The 23,152-nt window shown below is 40.4% G+C and overlaps 1 protein-coding gene across 1 annotated transcript in view; it reads left to right on the top strand.

Moving 5' to 3' along the window:
* Positions 1-7,565: 7,565 nt before the first annotated feature.
* Positions 7,566-23,152, top strand: part of BTAF1 (B-TFIID TATA-box binding protein associated factor 1) — a 42,029-nt gene continuing 26,442 nt past the window's right edge. The window contains exons 1-6 of the mRNA XM_058029264.1: positions 7,566-7,641; positions 16,707-16,830; positions 17,873-17,987; positions 20,342-20,488; positions 22,262-22,425; positions 22,717-22,853. Coding sequence (XP_057885247.1) covers positions 7,628-7,641; positions 16,707-16,830; positions 17,873-17,987; positions 20,342-20,488; positions 22,262-22,425; positions 22,717-22,853 — 701 coding nt within the window. The 5' untranslated portion in view covers positions 7,566-7,627. The remainder of the gene's footprint in view (positions 7,642-16,706; positions 16,831-17,872; positions 17,988-20,341; positions 20,489-22,261; positions 22,426-22,716; positions 22,854-23,152) is intronic.

The following is a 23,152-nucleotide window of genomic DNA, read 5'->3' as shown; positions in this document are numbered from 1 at the left end:
TATGTAGTAATCTAACTGAATGTGTACAGCATTCAGTTTCCTGTGTGAAGAACAAGGTTACCTATAAAAGGGCTAGAAAGGTTTGCATGTGATTTTTTTTTCTCTCAGCTGAGGCAAAAGGTAAATGACCTACAAGAAGCCACAAGTGTAATTGGGATCCTTCCCTGTTTATTTGCTCTGAAGTAGCTGCTAGCAAGCTGCAGGCTTTCTCTTTGTGTGTGCAAGAATGATGAGTGATGTTACCCATCTGATCTGGGGGGCACTGCTCAACCAGTGTGCTGAGTTCAGTGACCAGAGCAGCATCTTCTCAAAGATCAATTCTTTCTTAAAAGAAAGAATTCTTATGTGAAGCATCCAGAAATGCAGGCACCCAAAGGTCATTTGTGGCCTAAGAAGCTGCTCAGTGCTAAGAAGGAAGGTATCCCCCATGTGGGGTTTAGCAAGGAGATAGGAGTCCTTGGCTGCTGTGAAGAGCAGTTTATTTAAAATGTGTGTGCAAACTAAAAGCAATAGCTTCCAAGCTGTCACCAACCACAGAGCTTGTTTCCTCTCCAGGCTGTTACTTGCTCCAGTTGTCAGCAGACTGTGCCTTACTGGTTCCAGTGGACAGCAATTACCAAACCAGCAGCTCCCTTTCTTCCTCTTGTGGAGAGCCAGAAAAACAGATGACAAAAATGAACCAGGTGAGGAAACAACTTGATTCTTTGTCCTCCTGAGATGAGAAGACAATGCAGGGTTTGTGGGGAAAGGACAGGAAAAGAATTGTTTTAAAAAAGAAAAATGAAGGAGGGAAAATGAAAATGCAAGTGTCAGGGGGAGAGAGTCACCATTGTGAGGGAAGCAAGGTGCAAAAGGTGCATGTGTAAAAAGCTGGTGAAGGATTAGTGGGTATAAAAAGAGGACACATGCTGGAGGAGCAGTTCCTGGCAACTTCTTATCTGGGTCTTCTGAGCTGTGCATGTGGCTCTGTGTGAGCTGATGTAAATAACAGTTATCAAAAAATACAGGAGCACTCAGACCTCTAATCCTAAAGTAAAGTCATGTGGGATCTTAAAACTAATTAAGGCTTCTCTCTAAGCCTTAAATCTAGTCTATGTGTAGTATAATATCCTGATGATATTCCCTGTAGAATCCAATGAGAATTTCAGACAATCAAGTAAGTAACTACTCCACAAACCTATTCCACATTGAAAACAAGCTCAGTTTCTACTGGGTATCAGGAATCCATGAATTAAATTCCATTTGTCTATTACAGGTACATACCTATTTTATCTCACTCTTTCAGGACAGCATAAAAACACACTATAATGTTGCTATTACTGTACCCATCACACAAAACTTACAGTTATAAATTAGTTAAAGTGTAACAAACAAATCTGAAGTAACTCTCTAAGAAGTACAAGCAGGACAATACAATACATACTGAAAGCAAGAGACATTTATTCCTTTATGAGGAACACTCAGGACTGAATGTTCCACAAAGGAAGATGAAAGAACCCTCAACATAGATAAGTCTGATAAAGTTGTTACAGATGAGGATGTTCCCCATGTAGTTCTTCAAAGGGCCTCCTCTAACATAAACAGAAAGAAGTTTTTACTTTCAGAGCTATACTACCAAACAAAAATCCATAAAACAAGATTAACTCTTTCAGGAGAAGAAAAGAGATATCATTAATATCTGTTTATCTCAGTCCATCTTTGAGGTGTACACAGTAAGTTTAAAAGAAATAAAAATGAGTATATCCAAGACCTGAGTGATCCTTGTCTGCAGACTTCAGATGAAAAATAGGGTGGTCCCATCCTGTTATCATGTTGTAGATATTCAGTAGCAATTCTGGTATACAGTAAATGGTAAATTATGATATTCACACAACATGCTGGCAATCTTTTATAGGCCTAAAAAATATTCTGAGAAACAATATTTGCAAATTAAAGTAAAAGAAAAATAGTTATTGCTTTCTGTCACTTAAATATAGGAGTTAAAATATATAAAGAGCAAAGGGTATGTGCACCAGACTTGTTTTTAAATCTAATTTAAACTCATTAACTGCTGCAGAACTTGTGATGATGGCCACAGATTAGCTTTCTTTTTTATCTTTGAAAAGCAACAGCTTTTGGAAAGAGCTGGACTAGATGTGAAACCTCTGGCCTTGTTTATTCAGCATTATAGTGTGCTTCTGAATCCTTATGTCCCTGATGACAGAGGTGCTTTTCTATTTATGCTCTTTGTATTCAGTTTGTGCACACTGGAATTATATGCACTTTTTTTTTTTAACTGCACAGACTAATGTCCCTCTTGCATTAGGTCATGAAAAAATAAAGAACAATCAGACTACTGAAATTAAATAAAGAAAAAAGCCCTTAAAGCACACAACTTTAGATAATAGAAAAACTTAGTAAAAGGACTCTAGTTGTTTCTGTCATGTTATTTTCATGTTGCATTTTTCCACGGGGCTACGTAGAAAGACCTGCAGACTTATAGGAAGAGTTTGACCTCATTATTTCCCTTTCTCTTTGTGTCTGACTGGCTCCTTTGTGTCTGTTACCTTGATCCAAACAAGCCCAATTAGATACTTGACATGAGCTTTTCTCCCCTTCAGTTTTCTTTCTGGATATGAAATACTAAATTCATTTTTATATGGGTGTATATATGCATGCATATCTATGTATAAATGTAGGTGTATGCATATGATAAACATTAAATATATATAAATATATATATTTCTATGTATAAATGGAGATCTCTGCTATCATAAATGTCAGTGAAAGAGCAGGTATATATAAAGATGCAATTGTCCATGGAAGTTATTACTGTTAATCCTTTAATAATGAAGTATTAAGTTTATTTACTGAATGTAAATTTACTTTAGTTACTTTCTTGACATAGGAAGTGGTGCAGTTCCATGCACAGAGGGGTCAAACAGGGAGGCTTTAAATGTAAACATAACAGCTTGTTTGAAAAAAAGACCAACAGTATGCAATGCATAGATAACACCGTTTCCTAAAAATACCACAGGAACAATAAACTACCCAAACTATAAAATATTTATTTAACTTAGGATAGCACAGATAACTGCTAGACAAAACTAAGAAACTTACAGTTTTTGTATATAAAAGATTTCCAAAGGGTATCAGTAATTTATGTCTCCGTGTGTTATAAGATAGGGTGGAAAGTAGAGCTGAGTTAGAAAATGGGAAGTTCATGATCATGGAACTAAATGCTGAAGAAATTATAGTCCATGGCTACCAAAAACAAGGTGGTTGTACAACCTTGTACAACAAGGTTGATCAGTTGTACAGAATATCTCTTTAAAATGGAGATGAGCAAGAAGCAACACTTCTGAACAAGTCTGTGCCACCTCATGAGATAAAATTCCTGAGAGCAGAAATCCACAAGAAAAGAAACACAAGTTTTCCCTCTCTGCCATATCATGAGCCTCTCACTCGGGAAAATTGTCTAAAATTGGCAATGTAAAATATGATCAGAGGTAATGAAATCTAATGAGATAATTACACAGCTCTGGTGACATTGGGAATCTTTTAGATGTTGGTGATTTTCACTACCCAGTGGTTATTGCAATCCTGTTTGATGTTGAGAAACTGAAGCCCATCATGTTGTGGGTGGCAATGCTTTGCCCTGGTTTGTCTCAGAATCCAGCACTTCCTTGGTATCTGAGCTGTCAGTCAGCATCCAGCCACCAGCACTTACTGTGAAGAACTTAAAAGGAAGGCCATGAACAATATGACTTTCTATTAAGAGGCTTTTGAGAAGGTTGTGCCGCTACTAAAAAAACTCCTTGGAATAAAAATAAGACAATTAAAAGCCGTGAGAGTTGGCATGGAAACTAGTGAAAAAATAAATACACCTTTAAATAAAAATCAAGCAGAATAGCAAGAGACACTATTATCTAGCAAGAGAAAAGAGATTACTCAAGAAAAAAAATCCTTCAGCAATCAGAACTCTGATTTTAACAACACTGCTAAAGAAGGGCCTAACCTACAGCGATAAAATGTCAAATAAGAACAAGGAAGATTAAATAATACTTGAAGAAAAAGCAGTTAAATATATAAAAACAAACAAGAATTTTAAAGTTTAAATGTTAGAAATAGTCTACAAGATATCTAGTTAGTTTGCAGACCTCAGAACAGAAAGTATTTTTGTTGGAAAGAACCTGCACAGTTTACCTGCATCAGTTCATTCTGCAGAAATGTATCTCCCAGAAATGGCAGGGACAAGCTTCTAAGACTAGCTTGTCTTCTGGCAAGATTTCCAAGGGAATTTGGATATCAAGTAACATAGACACGAAGATACATGTAAGCTATTATGAAAATAATAATATTTTTTTATCAGACCAGAAGGCAGCAAATGTTATACCTACCAGTACAGAGAGGCTGGTGTGATCCAGAGCAATACAAATCTACAAATCTTCAGGACACAAAAAACTAATTGGAAGTTAGTCTTCTAAAATTCCAGAACATGTAAAAGATTATGTTATGTCAGGTCTAATCAGGGGGATTCCACCTGAAAAATGGTGCCTCTGTCATCTGCTGTTTGCACAGCTGGAGCTCTTGGAGGCTGCACCACATTCTGCCTGGGCTCTGGCAGCCAACAGGGCCCATACCTGAGCTGCTGTCACTGGGAATCTGCAGCCCAAGCAATAAGAGTCTGCAGGGGAACACAGCTGGCAGGAGGAAGAAAGGAAAATAAAAACAGTTGAGATGAATGCAGGAAGTACTGATTAAAACATACTAAAGGAGTGAAATTATTGAGTTTTATTTAATTTAGGAGCAGGTTGGAGAGAGTATACTGGCACACAACAGATTTTCAGGGGGGGTTCTTTTAACAGAAGAGGGAAGGAAATGTATAGGTACTCCTTGAAAAATAGGTCAATAAAAATTGCAAACAAAATTGGTGTGACTTATAGAGGCACTGAACAGATGCATGGACAAAGAAGAATTAGTTTTCATAGGGTTTAGGGAAAGGATTGAGCAGAAGATACAAGTGAATGATGTGCTTTACATAAATGTCACATCAAAATACAAATATATATGATGTGATACTTGAATGAATTGTGTTTGTCCAGAATGCCTGCTATAACAGATCATTCTTTCTGTCTTTTGCAGATTGTTTTGCTGGAAGTGCAGTTTATCATAATTTCAATAAGTACTCAGTGCATGTGACCCACCACCAATATCTTCCCTGCATTTATTTTTATCAGGTAGGAGCTGTTCAAAACAAACTTTATTTCATGTTTGATGTGCCCTCTGCCTTGACTGCTATTAAAACTGTTTCTAAAGAACCTTAGAGGAAATAGGATGTTAGAATTGGAAACATCACCTGAGGATCATTTCAATAACAGCCACAGATGACAGGATGGCTGCTGATTCCTGGCTAAACAAACACGGATATACTATCAGGGATGTTTGCTATACATCCATGTCAACAGCATCAAACATACCAGGAAAATATCTCCACCCTCAGTCTGTTCCTTGCTACTCCCTGCCCCAATTCCCTGCTTCCCTCCCATGCACAGCTAAATCAAACATGTACACACAGAGAACAGGGGCAGGCATGTGCCTGGGATCATGGGCAGGGACCCAGGCAGGTGCACCTGCAACGAGGGTATGGGATGGCAGAAAGGAAGGTGTGGGGAGTTTATGGAGTACTCTGGTGAGAGGCCTTTGGCCTCCAGCTAAATCCACTGTACTTTTTGTGTGTATTCAGCTACAGAAGGTATATTGAGCTATTTGAAGGTAGTTACTGCATCAGAACCATGACAAGCAAAAGGCATTACCTGGGTCATTGAGCGTAGCAGTGTGACAAAATCCACGAACACCACTGCAAAACAGGTCTGTGCTTTGCTCTGGCCACACTCTGTGCTCAGAGGCCTCAGGCTGACTCTCATTGCCAGTGTTTGGGGCCACTTCAATGCCAGTTTCCAGCTGCCACCGTGCTCCCACCAAAGGACAGAAGAGACAGGCAGGAAAGCAGCACCCCGAGCATACTTTAGGAAAGGCTGAAGTCTAGGCGGGACCTGCATGGAGAAGGGCAGATTGAAGCATTATCCCAGTGTCCTGAAAGAACTGTCAAAAGACAGTGATAATGCACACAGCAGTAGAATGTCTGTTTGGAATATGTGCTCGTGGGAACGGAATGAGTGAGCCCATACATGAAGAGTTAACTCTCAGGGGAGAGGGAGACCAACCAGAAAGGCTGGGCGAGCAGAAATCCCTGGAGAAGGGTTGGGTGTGAAACATGCACAGCACAATGGGCTTCAGAGGAAAACTTTATCATACAGCACTATGCAAATTCATGTGTTTATCCAAGTTCATGCCATCACAGGAAGAAAAAAAAAATCTATTATTTTGTTTCCAATTTATCACATGAAAGGTTACCTGCGTCAGCTAACTTTATGTACCAGTCTGGGACCATTAATTTAAATGATTAGTCGAAGGCTAATTTCTTAATCTGGATCTGATGGAAGCTGATAGCGAGCACTTGGGAGCCTGGTGTGCCTGCCGGGAACAAGGGGCACTGCCGGGCGGGATTCCAGGATCCTTCAGCATCGCCCGGGGCCCGCCCGGCTGGGAGGGAGGACGAGCCGCTGTCCCAGCCGGGGCGACGGCAGAGAGCGGGAAAGAACGTGGCCCCTCACAGAGCCGGACCAGCCGTCCCGTCGTTGCCTGGCGTGGCCGGCGACGTTTAATAACCCTGGGGTGTTGCCACCCTCGTGTGCCATGGCCCCTCTGCGGTACCAGCCCGCAGTGCCACAGCCGCCCCTCACTGCGGGGGCTCCAGAACGGCGCCCACCCGCCCGCAAGGACGGCGGGGCCGCGCGACCGAGGCCGGCCACAGCGCAGGGCATGCCGGGAGTTGTAGTCCCACGGGCAGCGACTTCGCGCCGCAGCACCGGGCATGGTCGATGCACGGCGGACCTCGGCAAGAGGGAGGTGCGGCGTTGGTTCGGCGAATACCGACCGCGCTGTCCCCCCCTGTTCGTGGGGCAGAGGGGCCACCACCCAGTGGACATGGAAGGGAAAGCGTTTACTCCGCGTTCTCGCGACCTGTTCTCCCCTCGGGGTTCGGGACTGGGGTGCTCTCCTTGGAGCTTGCCCCCCTCCATCGCCCTGCAGATGGAACGCCCCGGCACAGGCCAGCGTCCCCCCCAGCCGGCCCGGCGGGCTCCATGGCCGATCCTGCTCAGTGCGGGCGCTGCGCGCTCCCGCCCTCCTTGCTCTTAGAAGCGCTCCCGCCATTGGCTGCGGCTGGGCGCTCTTGCCAATCAGGAAGCGGCTCTCATGGAGGAAGGGAATAAATACAAGATGGCTGCTCATATAAAACCAGGCATTGGGCTTCGCCCCGGTGATGGGGGAATCGAGGCTTTAACCCGCGCTCCGAGGGTCCTTCGCCGCTGCCGCCCACGCCGCCGCCACCCCGCCCGGGGGAGCGACACTCCGACCGCCGCCGGCCTCTGCCGCGCTCAGCCGCTGCCCGCGGATCGCCGGCGGGGCCGAGGCCGGGTGCGGCGCCCCAGGCCCGAGCGAGGCCCAGCGCCCTCCGCCGGGGCAGCACCCCGGCCCCCCCGTCCCGCCGCCCGCCGTCAGCCCGGCCCGGCTCCGGGCGGTCATGGCCGTCTCCAGGTCGGTGGGAGCTGGGAAGAATGGGGGAAGTAGGGCCGACAGCGGCGACCCGCGCTCCCGGCTCTCCGTGTGGCCTCGTGCTGGGGGGGGGGGGGGAGGAGGGGTGCCCGCGTTCCGTCTCCTTTGGCTTCGGGAGCCCGCGGAGACCTCGGCAAGGCCGCCCCGCCGGGGTCTGGGGGTGGCTGCGTGCTCTGGAGCCTGGGTTTGTATCCTGCCCTGCGGTGACTCCCGTGCCCCCTCCTCCCTCGGCCCGCAGGAGCTCTGCCTGGGGCGTCTCGGGCTTCCTCCCGAATTCGACACCTTCGTTTTGTTGGCCAGTCTTTCCTAGGGTGGTTAAACTGCTAGGGAGTAGGAAATTAGGATATCGAGTCCCAAAAACTGGCAAGGAACTGTTTTTGCGTTTCAGAGCCCTCAGTTGTAAAGTAACCAAAATAAAATAGGCTTTCATGGAGAAAAGTGATCCGTGGATTCTGGCTCTGCCTCAAAATGTTGGGCAGTATCTGCTTGCACACATGTGCTCTGGGGTGTGCCAGCGTTTAAAGCATTCACAGATACAGAGGTGTGTCTTAACAGCGCTGTTTTATAAAAAATGCTGAGCACAAATTCCTGGGGTTGTTTTTCTTTTTTTTTTTTTTTTTTTTTTTTTTTTGTGTGTGTGTGAAACGGGCGGGTTAAGCTTCCGAACAGGATAATTGAAAGGAAACTATAAATCCAAATTAAGCTTGTGATAGATTAGCTCCAACTCACGTGTTATAGTATCTGTACTTCCAAAGTGCTATCACAAAAGTAAATTCTGTTTCAGTAGCTCTGTGTGAATAAGTTTGCGATTCTATGTAGCAAGGTAAAGGTGTGCACATTTATAATGGAAACCCATTCTTCATCAAAAATAATGGCAGCAATGCACCTTTTAGGGACTTCTAGTAGCAGGTGTTTTATTTTAAGCTTTGTGGTTTCTACAGAGTATCCCTTTGTTTTATTCTACTCTTATTTTTTGTCAACTTGTTATGTGTTTGTTGTGGCTTTTTCTCATCCCCCAAATCTGTCCATAAGAACGTGGAAGTAGTGAGGATTGCTGTAACAAGATTACCGTGTACGTTAAAATAAGTCATCATGTAAAGTAGAGGAGTTGTCTGATTACATTAGGTCTGATCAGTCTGCTTAACCAACTTTGCTAATGTACATGTGATATGGGGGCTAACAGGAATATCAAGATAGAGCTTTTCACTGTGTGCTGAGGCTGTGGCTGCTCTAAAGGCTGCTTTCCATTTCAGTTACCAAGGCTGCTTTAGTGGAAAGCAGCAGTACAGAGATTTACTTAACACCTTTTGGGAACTGAAAGTAAAACTAGATGTGCCTCATTCTAAGATTCAACGTGAAGCATTGAAAGTTGGTGTGTTAGGATTGTTCTATATTGCTTCAGATGATAGTTGTAGTATCCGAATGTTGCACAACTGAGCACAAGGTACTGAACGTCAGCAGAGGTGCTGTAATACTGGTGAGTCGATTCAGAGTCGTTTGAGCTTCACGTGTAACTTAGGTAAAAGAATACATGTTTCACAGTGCTGGAACATCTTGGCTATTCCTGGTGTGCACCAATGTTTCTGTAATTGTAAGAAATGATAATGTGTAAATTTTGTCTGTCTCTCTCCCTTTGAAGTTAGACAGCAGCTCCTGATAAGTTGAGTTTCCTTTCTGCTGCTGGACCATAGGAGCACCGATACAGTGTCAGTGCTGCTTTTGTAAATAAAGAAACCTTTCTTCACCTTTTACTTCAGAACATTGAGCTTCAGAGGTCCTTTCCTTTCAGACATATTACAAATAATTGTTTGTGCACTTGTAATAAACCACATATCTATTTTTTGTTCAGTTTAGTTGGTCCATCATCTGTTCTAATTCCACTTTTCCTCTAGGTAGTTACAGTTACTTTTATGGACTACTGTAATATTTCATTGTTGAATGCCTCTGTACCTATACAAGTTTGGAGAGTGAGGAAGAGGCTGACTCAATTTAATCTTTCTGAAAAGCCCACAGACCTTGTGGACTGCATACCAGGCATTACTATTAACAATCATTTCATTAGGCATAGTTCTATATTGGAGCAGCTATTTTAAAAATATCTTTTTTTTGGAAGTGAGGGTTGGAGTAGTTTTACATTCTTAAACCAATAAAATATCAGGTGGTTGTTTTCCCAGAAATTTTAGTTTTTGCTTTTTTGTCAGTTGGAAACCTTTCTCAAAACTCTAATCTGTTGAGGGAGATCCAAAAAAACATAGTGAATGCTTTGAAATACCTTCATATTAGATTGAGAAATTGCAGCTTTGCTATTAGTAAGGTCATCTTAAAAGTAATTGTAACTAATTGTAACCTATTGAAAAAAAGTCTGGTATTTAATTCTGCATTTGATGTTACATGGGTTGAAGACCTCCTTCTATAAAGCATCTGTGTTGATGCTCTAGAAAACAGACATAAAGTGAAACAGTAGATACCTCATCCCAAAAGATGTTGCAGAATCTTTGCACTGTACATGTTCATCTCTTTGGTAGTTTATGCTGGGGAGACTGATGAACACAATCCTCCAGAAGCAGGGATAGGTGGGTGGGAAGGTTGGTATTCCTTCTGTGAATGTGTCATGTGGTAGGCCTTAGCTTCTGTCACTTAACATTATCTTACAGATGAAGTGGTATAATGTTTGCATAGCTAATAAAAAATATTCCAATGTTTTTGATAGTGGAACTGAGAAAGAAAAAAGGAAGTGAAAAGTTTTGGTTCAGCTTCATTCCTACAAAGTGCATAATCCAAGTGAACAATTGCAGTGGCTCACCAGTGATCTTTTGACATACTTCAGAAGGGAAAGTAGTACTTCTAAGAGGATGACAACTCATAGATTACTCAGGATAGTAGAGTTGCAGTAGGTAATAAAATGGTGATAGTCTTTCAGTATCTAATAAAACTTTCCCAGTTTCTCAATGTGTTCAAAGGCGCCTCATGTTATTCTAGCACCAAGGTGTTAGTGCCTTTCTCCTGTTTTGAGTGCCTTTGCAGTATGAGGGAGAACCAATGTACTTTTAAAATGTAAATGTTTTAAAATTGGGAGTCTAATTAGTCTAAAATTAGAACTTAAAGGATACACCAACTAAAATAAAATTGTTTACTCTTAATGTACTCTTAAGGTACATTAAGAGTAAACAATTTTATTTTAGTTGGTGTATCCTTTAAGTTCTCCCTGAAATACCTTGAAGGCAACCTCTTCAGGGTGTATTCAAGACAGTTCCTTACAGAAATATTGAGAGCATTATTTGCTGCTCTTGCAACCCATTCTTGATTTGATCTGTGTAAGATTAATACTGTTTTCTAGAGTTTCCAGTGGTTTTGTTTACTTGAATTTCTGTATGACTTGTAATATGTAGATTAGGAACCTAGTTTTTATTTTAAAACAAATAATGTCAAAAGACTGTGAGAGTAAAGCTCTTGTGACCTAAGCAGGCCCCATGTATTGCTCTCAGCTTTTGAAGTGTGGGGCTGTGACTTCCCAAGAACAAGTGGCTGCACTGGCTGGCATCATTACTGTTGGAAAATTTCAAATTGAATACTGCATCCAAAATCTCTTATGTGCACTGCATACCTTTTAGAAATCTTTTTGAGGTTATCACAGACTTTCTCTGTGAAGAATTCAGCTTTTAGCTTCTGTGGAAGCTATTACTTCATGGCTGCTCTTGCATAAAAAGCAGGAGTTAACCTGAGCAAGTATGTGTTCACTGCTGCTTAAAGGCCTGTGCCCAAAGCATTGGAATAGATGTTCTAGAACCAATGTACTTATGGGAGCTCAGACTCAAACGGGGGGAAGAATAATGTAACTCTTCCCTTGCTGGTGGAGATTAACTTGGACCAGAACAGGGGACTGCCCTTCTGTGCTGCTCTTTGTGGGAGGGCTGATACAGCCATGGGCAGGGGGGAAGCAGAGCTGGCATGTGCCCTGCTGCCCAAATGAGACAGAGCTCTCAGTTTCTTACACACACTTTTCTAATGGACTGAAAATTGAAAGTCGGGATTGTGTGCTGATAAGAATGCCAACCTGCTCCAGCAGATGGAATTTGAATAGTCACTGAGGTGTTCACTTTGTAGCTTACTGATACACATCTTGTGTTAGTCTGTCCTGACAGCTGCTTCAACTTGCAATTCTCTCTCCCAGGTTTTGTAATGTAATTGGTCCCATTTTGGAGTGCATTGTTAGTTGCAGATACATATGTAATAGTTAACAAGTAAAACTTGTACAGCATGAAGTTGTAGGTCATTCATGAAATACATAGTCCATATGGAATCAATTATACTAATTTTAGCATTTGGTTGGATTCCATATGCAGTGTATGGTACTGTGACCCGGTGTGGTCTTGGAGCTGTTGTTTCATTCCAGATGTTACTTCAGCTGCTGTGTAGGAAACAAGATTTCTTCATTGTCCACAGTCCCACCTTCATAACTGTTTGCACACCTAGGAGAAGTAAAATCACAATCCATTCTTTGTGTATCATTGCACTTCTGGGTCTTGTTCTGAATTCTGTTGAGTGGGTTTTTTTCCTCTTACTGGCTGATTCTATATTTGAAAGTTGCTTATTTGATTACTTAACTGTTCATGTGAGTGAGTGTTAAGAGCTGACCAAGCTGGGATTTGACCAAATGATGAAGTGACAGCAGAGGGCTGTCAGGTCAACAAGAAAAGCCAGACTCCATTAGAACTTCGGTTGAATTTCACCCTTGTCAAGTCTAAAGTTTAATTTAGGGATGTTTTCAAGGTGTCTGGGCTATTTCTGTATTAAGAAATAGTGCCTGGGAGGAAGTTTTCTGGATGTTGGAAATATCACCTCCTAAGAGGATTCCCTTGCCTTCTGATGGGTGCTAGCTAGCAGCTTTTCAAAGAGCTCTAGGCAGAGCTTGACATTACTGTTCCAGGGACTATGCCACTGAGGGTTTTTTGTAGTCACACAATTTTCATGGCTTGGAGGATATGCAGAGGTAGTTGCAAGGTGTTCTTACCAGATGTCCTTTACTATTAGAGATTACTCTCAGGACAGTTTAACATGCTGGGGCACAGAGATGTAAAAGTCCAAACAGATTGTTTCATGGGCAGCAGTGATCAGGTCACTGTTCCTTTTAAGCCTTCACTCACTGAAAGCAACAAATGGAAAGTTTCATCATCTCAAGTCCTGTGGGCACCCAGTCCAGCCAGAACACTTACACTGGGACAGTTGGGATCTTTATACAGTGCAGCTGCAGGTATGTTCTTTAGCAAACATTTTGAAGAGACTGTAGCTTACACCTGTATCTTGACATTAATTATGCAGCTACTAGCTTTGTAATGCCTCTGGAGCTGAAGGGCTCTCAAATCCACGCCATCCTGTTTCCTCAGGAGTGCCATGAAGTTCACTTTAAATAGTGTGACAACTGCCCCTTCAAATGGAGATCAGCCCTCTGTTTGGGGCAGCAGCAAAGATCTGCAGATCAGCATGAGGAACAGAACATGTCATTCATTGCAGCATGTGCCTCCTGTGCCTGGGTGAGGGTCATGTCTAGCCTGGTTCAATGCTGAATGTGCAAAACTGGTGACCAGAGGTGGAATCACTGTGGTACCTGGAGAGTGCCCCCACCTGGGTGTGGTGACTCTTCTGGAGGTGAAGCATCTCAGATGATAGTGATGTTTCTTCTGAAGCACCTGCATTGATGTCTGTGTCAGAAACATTTCTAATGGACGCAGCGTAAAAGGTGTTTCTTACAAGAAAAAATTGAGTGGAGTGCTGGTCATAAGAACCTTGAGTTGTTGCTCTCAGTTGTGTCTTGCTGATACACTTCAACAGAGACTAGAAAAATGTTGAATTTCTAAAGTGAGAGGAAGAAATGATCTCTTTGAGCCAGGTAGTGTTTTGTGCTTGCTCACACAGCGTGAGTTCATATCAAAGGTGTGTATGGTTGCTATCCCGTTGATGAGAAGTAGTTAACATGGGATTGGAGGATGACAGAAGGATATGAACCATTGTTTAAGAATTAAAAGTGAAGAACTTGGTATTTTTAAGTTCTGGTTGCAGCAGAAGTAGTTTCAGAGATATCTTTAATTTTTAGCATGCATTGGTATTTCAATTTTCATAATAATTTACAATTATTTTTCATAATAATTTATAAACATTTTTTGTTTTAATCTTTTTTTCCCCAAAGTATTCCTTGTGTTTCTGTTGTTTGTTTTTGTCTTCCATAGGCTTAGAACAATTTTTTGGATGGAGTTGACAGATTTAATAAAATAATTAAAAACCTTATCTGCATTGTAGAGCATCTCCCTCTACCACACTGCTTCACACTTCTGGGAATGATGTGAGGCACGTGGTGCCCTGCTTACAGCACTGTCTAGCATGAGAAGCAGAGAACCACATGCCACTAGAAAACTTGGTTCTCTTTGGCTTTAGTAACTTGTTCAGAGGCTGCTAGTTTGTTCTGAAAATGAAAACCTTGTCAGAACTTCCTTTTTAAACTGCAGGTACTCAAAACTAAGTAGTTTGGAATTTTTAGTGGTTTTTTTCCATTCTTAATGAAACTCAGTCTGAAAGCTTTAATTTGAAAAACAAACCAACTAGCACTGCTGATCACAGACAACTTTTTCAGTGCTACCCTTCCAACTCTTGCAGAATTCAGGCTCTGCCATACTCTGCTGCAGCAACACCAGCACTCATTTTGAAAATCTTAATAGCTCCAAAATATCAGTTTGGGAGTTTTGCATCCTTCTGCGGGAGGAAAAGAGAATGATTAGTGTGACCAGCACTACTGTTAGTCAGATGTTGGCTGTGTTTGCTAATCCTGTTTCCATGTATTTTGCTGCAGTTGAAAGCTGAAACCTTCCTGTAGTGATGTCAGACAAGTGAAAGATTTTTTTTGTTTGGTTTGCATTTGTGTTTAACTTAAGCAGATGACAGTTTAAAATAACAAATTCCAAACCAAGCACACTGTAGGTTAAGGAAAACTCCAAGAAAACAAGCTGTATTTTGCAGGTAACACAGCTTCAGAAAGTTGTGGGTTTTAGGAGTGGAGATGTAGTGTTGTAACTACGTCTGGAATTCAGGTTGAGTTTTTGAGGGTAGGCTGACTTAGTGGTTTCCTCCTGTTTTGACTCATGAAGAGTTCTAGCTGGGGAAGTGGTCACAGTTACACATGGTGCTTGATTTTGAGATAAAAAAAGATAATTTGATAATTGAAGGCACTGTGGTACTATATGGCAAACCTGAGTATGGAACACCAAAGTTTCACAGAGAGCAGAAGAATGAAAGGGGTGAGAACAGGCAAGTTGGAGCAAACAGTGGTTCTTCTCAAAGCCTCTGTGTTTTGTATTGAAAAATAGTGACTGCTGCAAATCAGGTTGGGTTATTAGTGCCAAAAGTACAGGAGAAAAAATACTGACAGCTAATGAGGTACCTGGTATGTTTCTCATGACTAGTCCACTATCAGGGATTCAGAAGTGTTGGATCTGTAAAGCTTTTTTCTCCTTGACTGTATGATCAGACAAAATTGCTGGATTTCATATATCTAGGGTTTAATTTTTGGGATTTTAAAACAACTTTCTAACTAGTAAATCATAGCAATTGAAACTTTAGTTTTAATCTACAAAGACTGAAATAAGTTCACCTATTTTAGTAGTAGGAAGAGAATTATTTCTGGGATGGCAGATAGCAGAATTGTCTAAAAAGCTATAATTATTTTAAATCTAATGAATACTTAATCTAATACCCCCAGTTATGAGAGTATTTGGGTTTTGGTATTACCTTGGCCCTGCACTGCAATTCCTATCGTATTGTGAACCCATTAAGATAAACTCAGGATTAAGTGCAGTTTAAGCATGCCAAAGAAAACACAAAATCCAGTGTTGTTGGAAAGAGGTTTTGGTGGTTTTTTTTTTCTTTTTATATTTTTTGATCTAATGTCAAAGGCAATTTACATGAAATGTAATTAGTAGCAACAGACTAACAGGGACAAGGCATTTGTTATTTCCTGTGTGTGCTCAAACCAAGGGTGTGTGGTTATGAAGACAGGTTGTCCAGGATACCTGTATCTTTATTGTGCCAGGCTGTTCTAGGTGAGCTTCACTGCTGTGCAAGGTCTGGTTTTGTATTGCTGCAGTTCTTGGAGGAGTACTTTTATGTAAAGCTGGAGTGAACTATTTTTATTGCACTGTGTGAACAGGTTCTAGATTGATACTCAGTAATAACCTCATACTGCCCAATAACTAAAGCATAAACTTGGCACTCATTAGAGAGCTCTGATCAACCACTGATAGTAAGGGAATAATGAATACTTGAAACTCCAGTCATGGATTGAGTATCTAGATTGTTATGTGAATATATACATAAAGACAGGCTTTATTTCTCATTCAGTAACTAAACAAGGAAGAAATGAATTGTTCTACAAATAGACGATTGGAGTCTTTCACTAAATACAGAGTTACTGTGGAAACAGATCTGCTGGTTAAATCCCTGTATTTTGAGGGAAGAGCAGAAGCATCAGATGACTTGCAAGCTGTAAATACAAGAGGTTTGGTTTTGTGTATTCCAGGTAATTAGGGGGAAAAGATGTGAAAAGTAAAAATTTGTCATCCTGGAGAGGCAGAGTTTGGTGTTGCAGATAATAGGCTGTGTTGTCAATAGAAGTGATAATGTGCAATAGGAGCAGCTGAGCCCTCTGCTTTTTCTATCAAATAGAATTTGATGATCACTCACAACATATTTGTTTCAAGATTGAAAATGTTCTATCACAGAACAAAGACAGGAGCAATTAATTTTTTCTTGTAACTGAAGATTTTTTTAAACTAGCCTTTCTTACTGTTGCTTTTTTTGTTGCCAAATTAAATGTGCTTTTAAAACAGCTATGCTTAGTGTTAGAAAAATAGTACATTATTCACTCTGCCAACTGACAGTCTTCAGACAGACATCTCTTCTCTTTGAGTTACATAAACTGCAAAATGTGGGGGAATATTAATAGAAATGGACAACTGAGCTATGAATAGCATAACTTTTCAGGTTTTGTCAATCACATTTAGGCTCGATCGTCTCTTTATTTTACTGGACACTGGGACAACACCTGTAACAAGAAAAGCAGCTGCACAGCAACTTGGGGAAGTAGTGAAACTGCATCCTCATGAACTGAATAATCTCTTATCTAAAGTAAGCATATGTTTTTCCCTAGTACTTGAATGGTGAGAATCAAACTAGTTTAAAGGGATGTGCTTCTGTGGGAAGAAGAAAATGCATTGTGGTCTTGGGTTTTTCAAAAGTAAGAGAATGAAGAAAATTAGGGGCTGCTTCTGTTTAAGGTACTGTTCTGTCAGCTTCTGAAATGATTATGTGAGGTTTCACTTAGCATTCAGTATTGATATTCAGCATTTGCTGTAAGTTCAGAGCTTGTTCTATAAAGAGAAGCTCTGCTGCCTTACAAAGATTTTTTCACTTGCCTTTAAAGGTTATTACTTGTGTGATAAAACATTAAAAAAGAGGCTGCATGTCTTTAAAAGGAAATTGGGAAGAGTTTTCCATTAGCTTGAGACTTCAGTCTGACCAAGTCTAGTAAAACCACCAAAAATAATCCATCTCTGACAGGTGGAGATGGCTCAGTGACCTCAGTTCTGTTCTTATGCAACAGGTGCTGTCACCACAATTGATGCTATCAACAGAGTGGCCAAGGAATCACAAATATCAAACTGCTTTCAGAGGAAGAAATAGTTTTTCCAGATGTGTGACATAGTGATAAATTAGTTTAGAAGATCATATATTGCTTCAAGTGACCCATGTTGTATCTCTTCTTGGGTTAAATTACTTCAGGGTTTTAAGGTCTGTTAATCAATTTTGAACACTTCCTTATAGAAAAAGACAGCAACAAACCAACCAACCCAAAAAATAAAAACATGTCTCAAGCCTTGTTCAGTACCTGGAGGAAATAAAGTTTCAGTTTAACTGATTGGACTAAATATATCTTATATAAAGTCTTAAGGTCTGTCTCTGACAAGTGTTCTGCTAAGCAGTGAGCAATATAGAGAAGGCTGGTGACATTTCTTGGTTTGTTTTTTTTTTTTGTCCTTTATATTTTTGTTCTGAATGTTTTATTAAGTCATAGCATTAAAGTAATTGTGTTTTAATAGAACATAACAGCTGATGGATTGTTTTGGAAGTACATTTTGAGCAAATACTTATTATTAATCTCTCCTTCAAGGTGTTAGTGTATTTAAGAAGCACGAATTGGGATACTCGTATTGCGGCTGGCCAGGCTGTCGAAGCAATAGTGAAAAATGTACCTGAGTGGAATCCAACTCCAAGATCAAAACAAGGTGCTCCTTAAACTCATTGTGTATAACTCATTGTTTGTCTTATGCAAACCATCTGTGATATGAGACTTTTCAAGGCATCTGTGTAATTTGGTTTTTTATGAGTGTAAAGTTTTATTTTCACGTAAGTTGTTTGGAGCAGGGTGCTAATAATGCCAAGGTCAGGGGTTCAGTCTCTATTTGGGCCACTCACTTAAGAGCTGCACTCGATGATCCTTGTGGGTCCCTTGCAACTCAGACTATTCTATGATTCTGTGAAGTAGGACTATAAGTAAACCTCTTTGGCTTTAGATGCTCCTGACCTTTATTTCTTTCAGAATTCCTGTTCTTGTCCTTTGTACTCTCATAAAGCCTTTATAAAGAAAAGGAGTAGCTTGTAAAATGGTAATATGTTTAACCAATCAACTTTGTCATGATAGTTTGCAGAAACTCTTTTCTTCTCTGTTCCCTTAATCTGAGCACCTTTCTGAGGAAGGTGAGATGGCAGTTTGCTTGTCTGTTCTGTTTCTTTTCATCTGAAATCATCGTGTTAGGGATGTTAGTTTCCTTAATTGTTGAATTATGGACTAAATGATTTTGTCCAAATCCATTGGTACTGTCTGTGTTCACAGCTTTGTGGTGCAGGTTCCAGAAATTTACCGACTTGTTTAAAACCAGACACATACACACCCTAAAACAGCATCAATGAAACTCACATCTGTTTGAGGTGATCTCATATTTGTTTCACTTGGTGCCTCCCAGTTCTGTTGGCTTTGAATTTGACAAGCAAGTTCTGCATTTTCCTTGTCCATTGTCCTTATTTTTGTAAACCATCATATTTGCTCTCCTCCAGCAACTGCTCTTCATATTGAAGGTTTGCATTCTCTTCAGTCTTTCCTCACAAGCTGCTTTGTCTTTTAGGTAACTTTTTTTTTCCTCTGTGCTTTCTCTTACTTGTGTTCTCCATGAGATGCACAGAACTCCACACAGTCTACCTACATCTCTAGAGTACTGAAATTTACACATAGTGACAAAATGATGTGCTTTGTCCTGCCATCAGTGTCCTTCCTGGTGAGACCCAGTACTTTGTCTGCCCTGGCTTTCACTGCTCAGTAAACAGATGAGTACAGAAAGCTGTCAGAAATGCCTCCAAGATTTTTATTGAATGCTGTGTTGTGTAGGCATGGTTTAGATTATTCATTTTACACCTTGTGTACTTATTTGCCCATTAGTCTGTTCTGAGAGTCCTCCTTGGATTCCTTAGTGCCATTGTGACTTTAGGCTACCCAAAAGAGTTTGGTGTCACCTGTGTGCTTGGAGAAGAGTGCATTAGTGAATGTCTTTTCCATCAATGAAAGGATTGGTGCCCCAGAGGACTCCAGAACTAATTTTTACCTTTCAGTTTGTAAAAGGATGTTCTCCCCAGCTCTGTGCTAACTTGGTTCTTTTGATTTATTCTTTCATATGAATCTTTGCCAAAAGTTTTTGAATGTATTATGTTCACTGGATGCCCTCTATCCACTTGTGGCAGCTCTTTAAGGACATTGATAATCAGGTTATTAAAAGGTGTTTTTTTCCAGAGCAATTCTCTTTCCCAGTGAGTAATATTTATCCATATGCTTAATCAATTGGTTATAGAATCATAGAATAGTTTGAATTGGAAAAAACCTTAAAGATCATCTAGTTTCAACCTCCTCTACCACAGGTGGGAATTTTGCTACTGTCTACTCTGTATTACCAAGGAGAGAAGTTCATTTCACTTGTCTAGTTCAGGGATTACTTCTAGCATGCCCTTTGTACATGGAAGTTGGGTAACCTGTTAGTCTTAGAGTACAGCACCCTTTTAAATGAATTGTCCAGTTCTGACACCTCTGCCTATCAGATCGTTAATGAAATTGAAAAGATTATTGTGTGCTTAAGAAAAAGGTACTGTTTGAGAAGAGCTCACAGCTGGGCATCAGCAGCCCTTTCTCCCACACCTGTTTAGGCACACTCTAGCTTCGCAGCTTTGGATACTTGGCTGGTAGGGACACACAGCAGTGTTGGTGTGTTTGTGATACTGTTTGTGAGCTGTGTGCAGTTCAAAACTGTAAGCTGGCCCTGTGTGTACAGAGAAGGGCTGTAGGTCAGTGTCCAAGATTTTAAAAGCTAAATTTATTAAGAGAAAAACTTTTTTTTTTCTCTTCAGGTACATTTAGTGACCTATTTCAGTTTGTCTTTGTGAAAATGGAGCCTTTATACTTTGAATTAAAATGCTGTATGTCTGCTGATTCTTTGGAGGAGAGATATTATATCTTGTTTTTCCTTAATCTTGTGCCAGAATTTTGGACAAAAATTTCATCATGTTGTCCTTAATATTATTTTTATTTCCTACCTAGAATCAGGCTCAGAAAGTCCCAATGAAGATTCACCTTCCACAGACCGGTTGCGCTTTGACAGATTTGATATCTGTCGCTTGTTGAAACATGGTGCATCTCTTCTTGGATCTGCTGGGGCAGAATTTGAAGTCCAAGATGATAAATCAGGTATCTAGATTTTACTTGCAGACAAGAAAACTTAGTGATTTGAAAAAGTTTGTTTTGGCAGCATTATGACTCTAGCCACCCATAGATTCTCAGAATGTCAGGAAATAATGGCAGAACCTATTCCCCAATGTGTGGTTTGTATTTTCTTCCTCACGTAACACAGTTTTTTAGGAGGGATGTATTGTTTGTTTAGGTTTTTTCCATAGCAGTATTACTGTGTATACAGTGGGGAAGAAGGGGTGGAAAACTGAAAGCATCAAAGATTTCTGTAGACATTTTTAGAAGGGGCAGGCACTTCACTGCTTGTTCTTTACCTGAACAGTGTTCCCACATACAGAAGTAGGATGTGGCTTATTTAAAAGCTTGAAGGTTTCAAGTATAGAAAGACTGCATGGAAAATACTGTGATAGGACTGACAAAGTTGGAAGATCAAATACCAGTGCCTGTGTGATGTTTTTTGTTTCAAGTGACTTGTCTAACATTTTTCTGTATTTTTTTTAGCTGAGAGTTGGTTTGTCAGTGTAATGGCACTGAATTATTTTAATCTAAGCTATTTTTTGTTATTACTGTACTTCCCTGTTCTTAGTTCCAGGCCATCTACCAGTTTCTGCACCAAATTAAGTGATGCTTTTGATAAGAATCTGACTGTGTAGCCCTGATTCCTTTGTTCCCTGTGTGTGATGGGTTCTGTGCAGGGTACTCAGAAGATCAGTAGCTCAGCAAGGAGCAGAGCATGTGGCTGCTGAAACTTGAGCAGTGTCCTGTCTCTTCAGGCAGGTTGCTAATTTATTGCTTGCCATCTTTTAAGCTAGATTAATAAAGTGGTGTACGAGTTCCACCTCATCTAATGAAACCCAACACTTCAGTTCATAGAAGCCTGATATTTATTCCAATGTCACATGATTTCATCCTTGAAGTTTATGTGAAAATAAATAAGAAATACAATATCAAAAAATAAGAAAATGAAACAAAAATCCTTAGTTGCTGCTTTTTTTATTCATGAGAAAATGTACAGTCTGCTTTCTCTTCTGTGTTCTATAGCAACTTCCCTTTTCAAGTAAGTAGACAACATAAATGGACATAATGTAACTTAATCTTTAGAATTAGCAGCCTTTGATAATTATTCCTGAGATTATGTTAAAAGCAAAAATATTTTTTAAAGAATGGAAGTTGCTTGTCTTTGCTTGTCAGTTAAATGCAGTTTAAAAAACTACACAATATTAACTACTGGTTACTACTCAACCTGGTGTACACCCCAGAATTGTATCAATATTGGTCATCTACTTAAAAGTTTGTGCTGGTAATTGAAAAAAAAAATCCCACCACAACACCAACAAACCAAAACAACAACTCCTTCTGGCTGGTTTCTGTACTGTGCATGTGAAGTGAAGTCTGACAGCCCTACCAGCTACAGGTTGTGGGTTGCTTGGAGGTTTTATTCTACTTGGGTGCTAAAATCTTGTATTTTTAAAGCAATTGTAGGTGCTCCCGAAGCCTAGGTGTTCTATAGTTAGTGTTGAAACATCAGGCATTCTTGAGGTGGCATCTTTTGATTTCCAAAATGAACCTTGCTCAATCACAGTTGAAGTACTTGTGTAGTTACAGTAGCAGAAGAGGTCTTCCTGGTATCAATGTGATTTGTCTTAGCAGATTGTATTAGCCAAGTGCAATTTAATCCTGTACATTTTGGTTTTGTTATGTACATTGAGCAAGTCATCAGTAAAATATCCAGTTGGAAATCTGACACATCTTCTTTTAAAATCCCTTTTTAAGGTGAAATTGATCCTAAAGAGAGGATAGCACGACAGAGGAAACTGCTTCAAAAGAAACTTGGCTTAGATATGGGTGCTGCAATTGGAATGAATACTGAGGATCTGTTCAATGATGAAGATTTGGACTATTCTCCTTCTCCGGTTTTACTAGTAAACAAACAACCTGTAGGTAAAACCTTGGGCTATTTGACTGCAAGAAATAATACAGTGGGTTTGCTGTATTTGAGCTTCTGTGGTTACAGTATTTCTGTTTTAACTAAGATGATTGGCATCTAATGTGGTGTGCTTTGGCTTCCTCAGTTCTTACATCCCATAGTTGCTTGTTAGTATTATTTCATGTCAAACTGCTGAAATGTTTGAAATGGAGGGTTGGGGAAGTTGAGAGCATTGTGGGTTTGAGAATTTTTCAGGACTTCCATCATAAGAAGAATTGACAATGAATGACTTTTCTTTCAGACTCTTCAGGCTGCTGAGTTAATTGACTCAGAATTTCGAGCTGGTATGAGCAATAGACAAAAGAATAAAGCCAAAAGAATGGCTAAGCTATTTGCAAAGCAAAGATCCAGAGATGCAGTGGAAGCTAATGAGAAGAGGTATAATAGTGAACTGGTTTCCTTTTATTTCTGTTAAGCTGGGATTGTGATTTGATTTATCTGTTGAGAAACTTCCTACAGTCTTTGCATCTTAAATCTCTTATGTGCTAATTGTGCTGATGGTGGAAAGTTTGCATGCAGTGCTTGTTCCCAGGAGAGCTTTGTTGAGGACCCAGCTTCAGAGGCATCTTGACATAATGGAATGCTACAGCTGAAATGTGTGGTTATTAAATATGGCTTGAGAATAATGCATGAAAACAGGGGATTCTAAGAAAATGAGCAACTGAAAATTTAGGATA

This window comes from Melospiza georgiana, chromosome 8 (genome assembly GCF_028018845.1).
Source record: "Melospiza georgiana isolate bMelGeo1 chromosome 8, bMelGeo1.pri, whole genome shotgun sequence".
NCBI classification, from domain to species: domain Eukaryota; kingdom Metazoa; phylum Chordata; class Aves; order Passeriformes; family Passerellidae; genus Melospiza; species Melospiza georgiana.
Note: the sequence above shows the minus strand (reverse complement) of the source record. Positions and strands in the feature narration are given on the sequence as shown.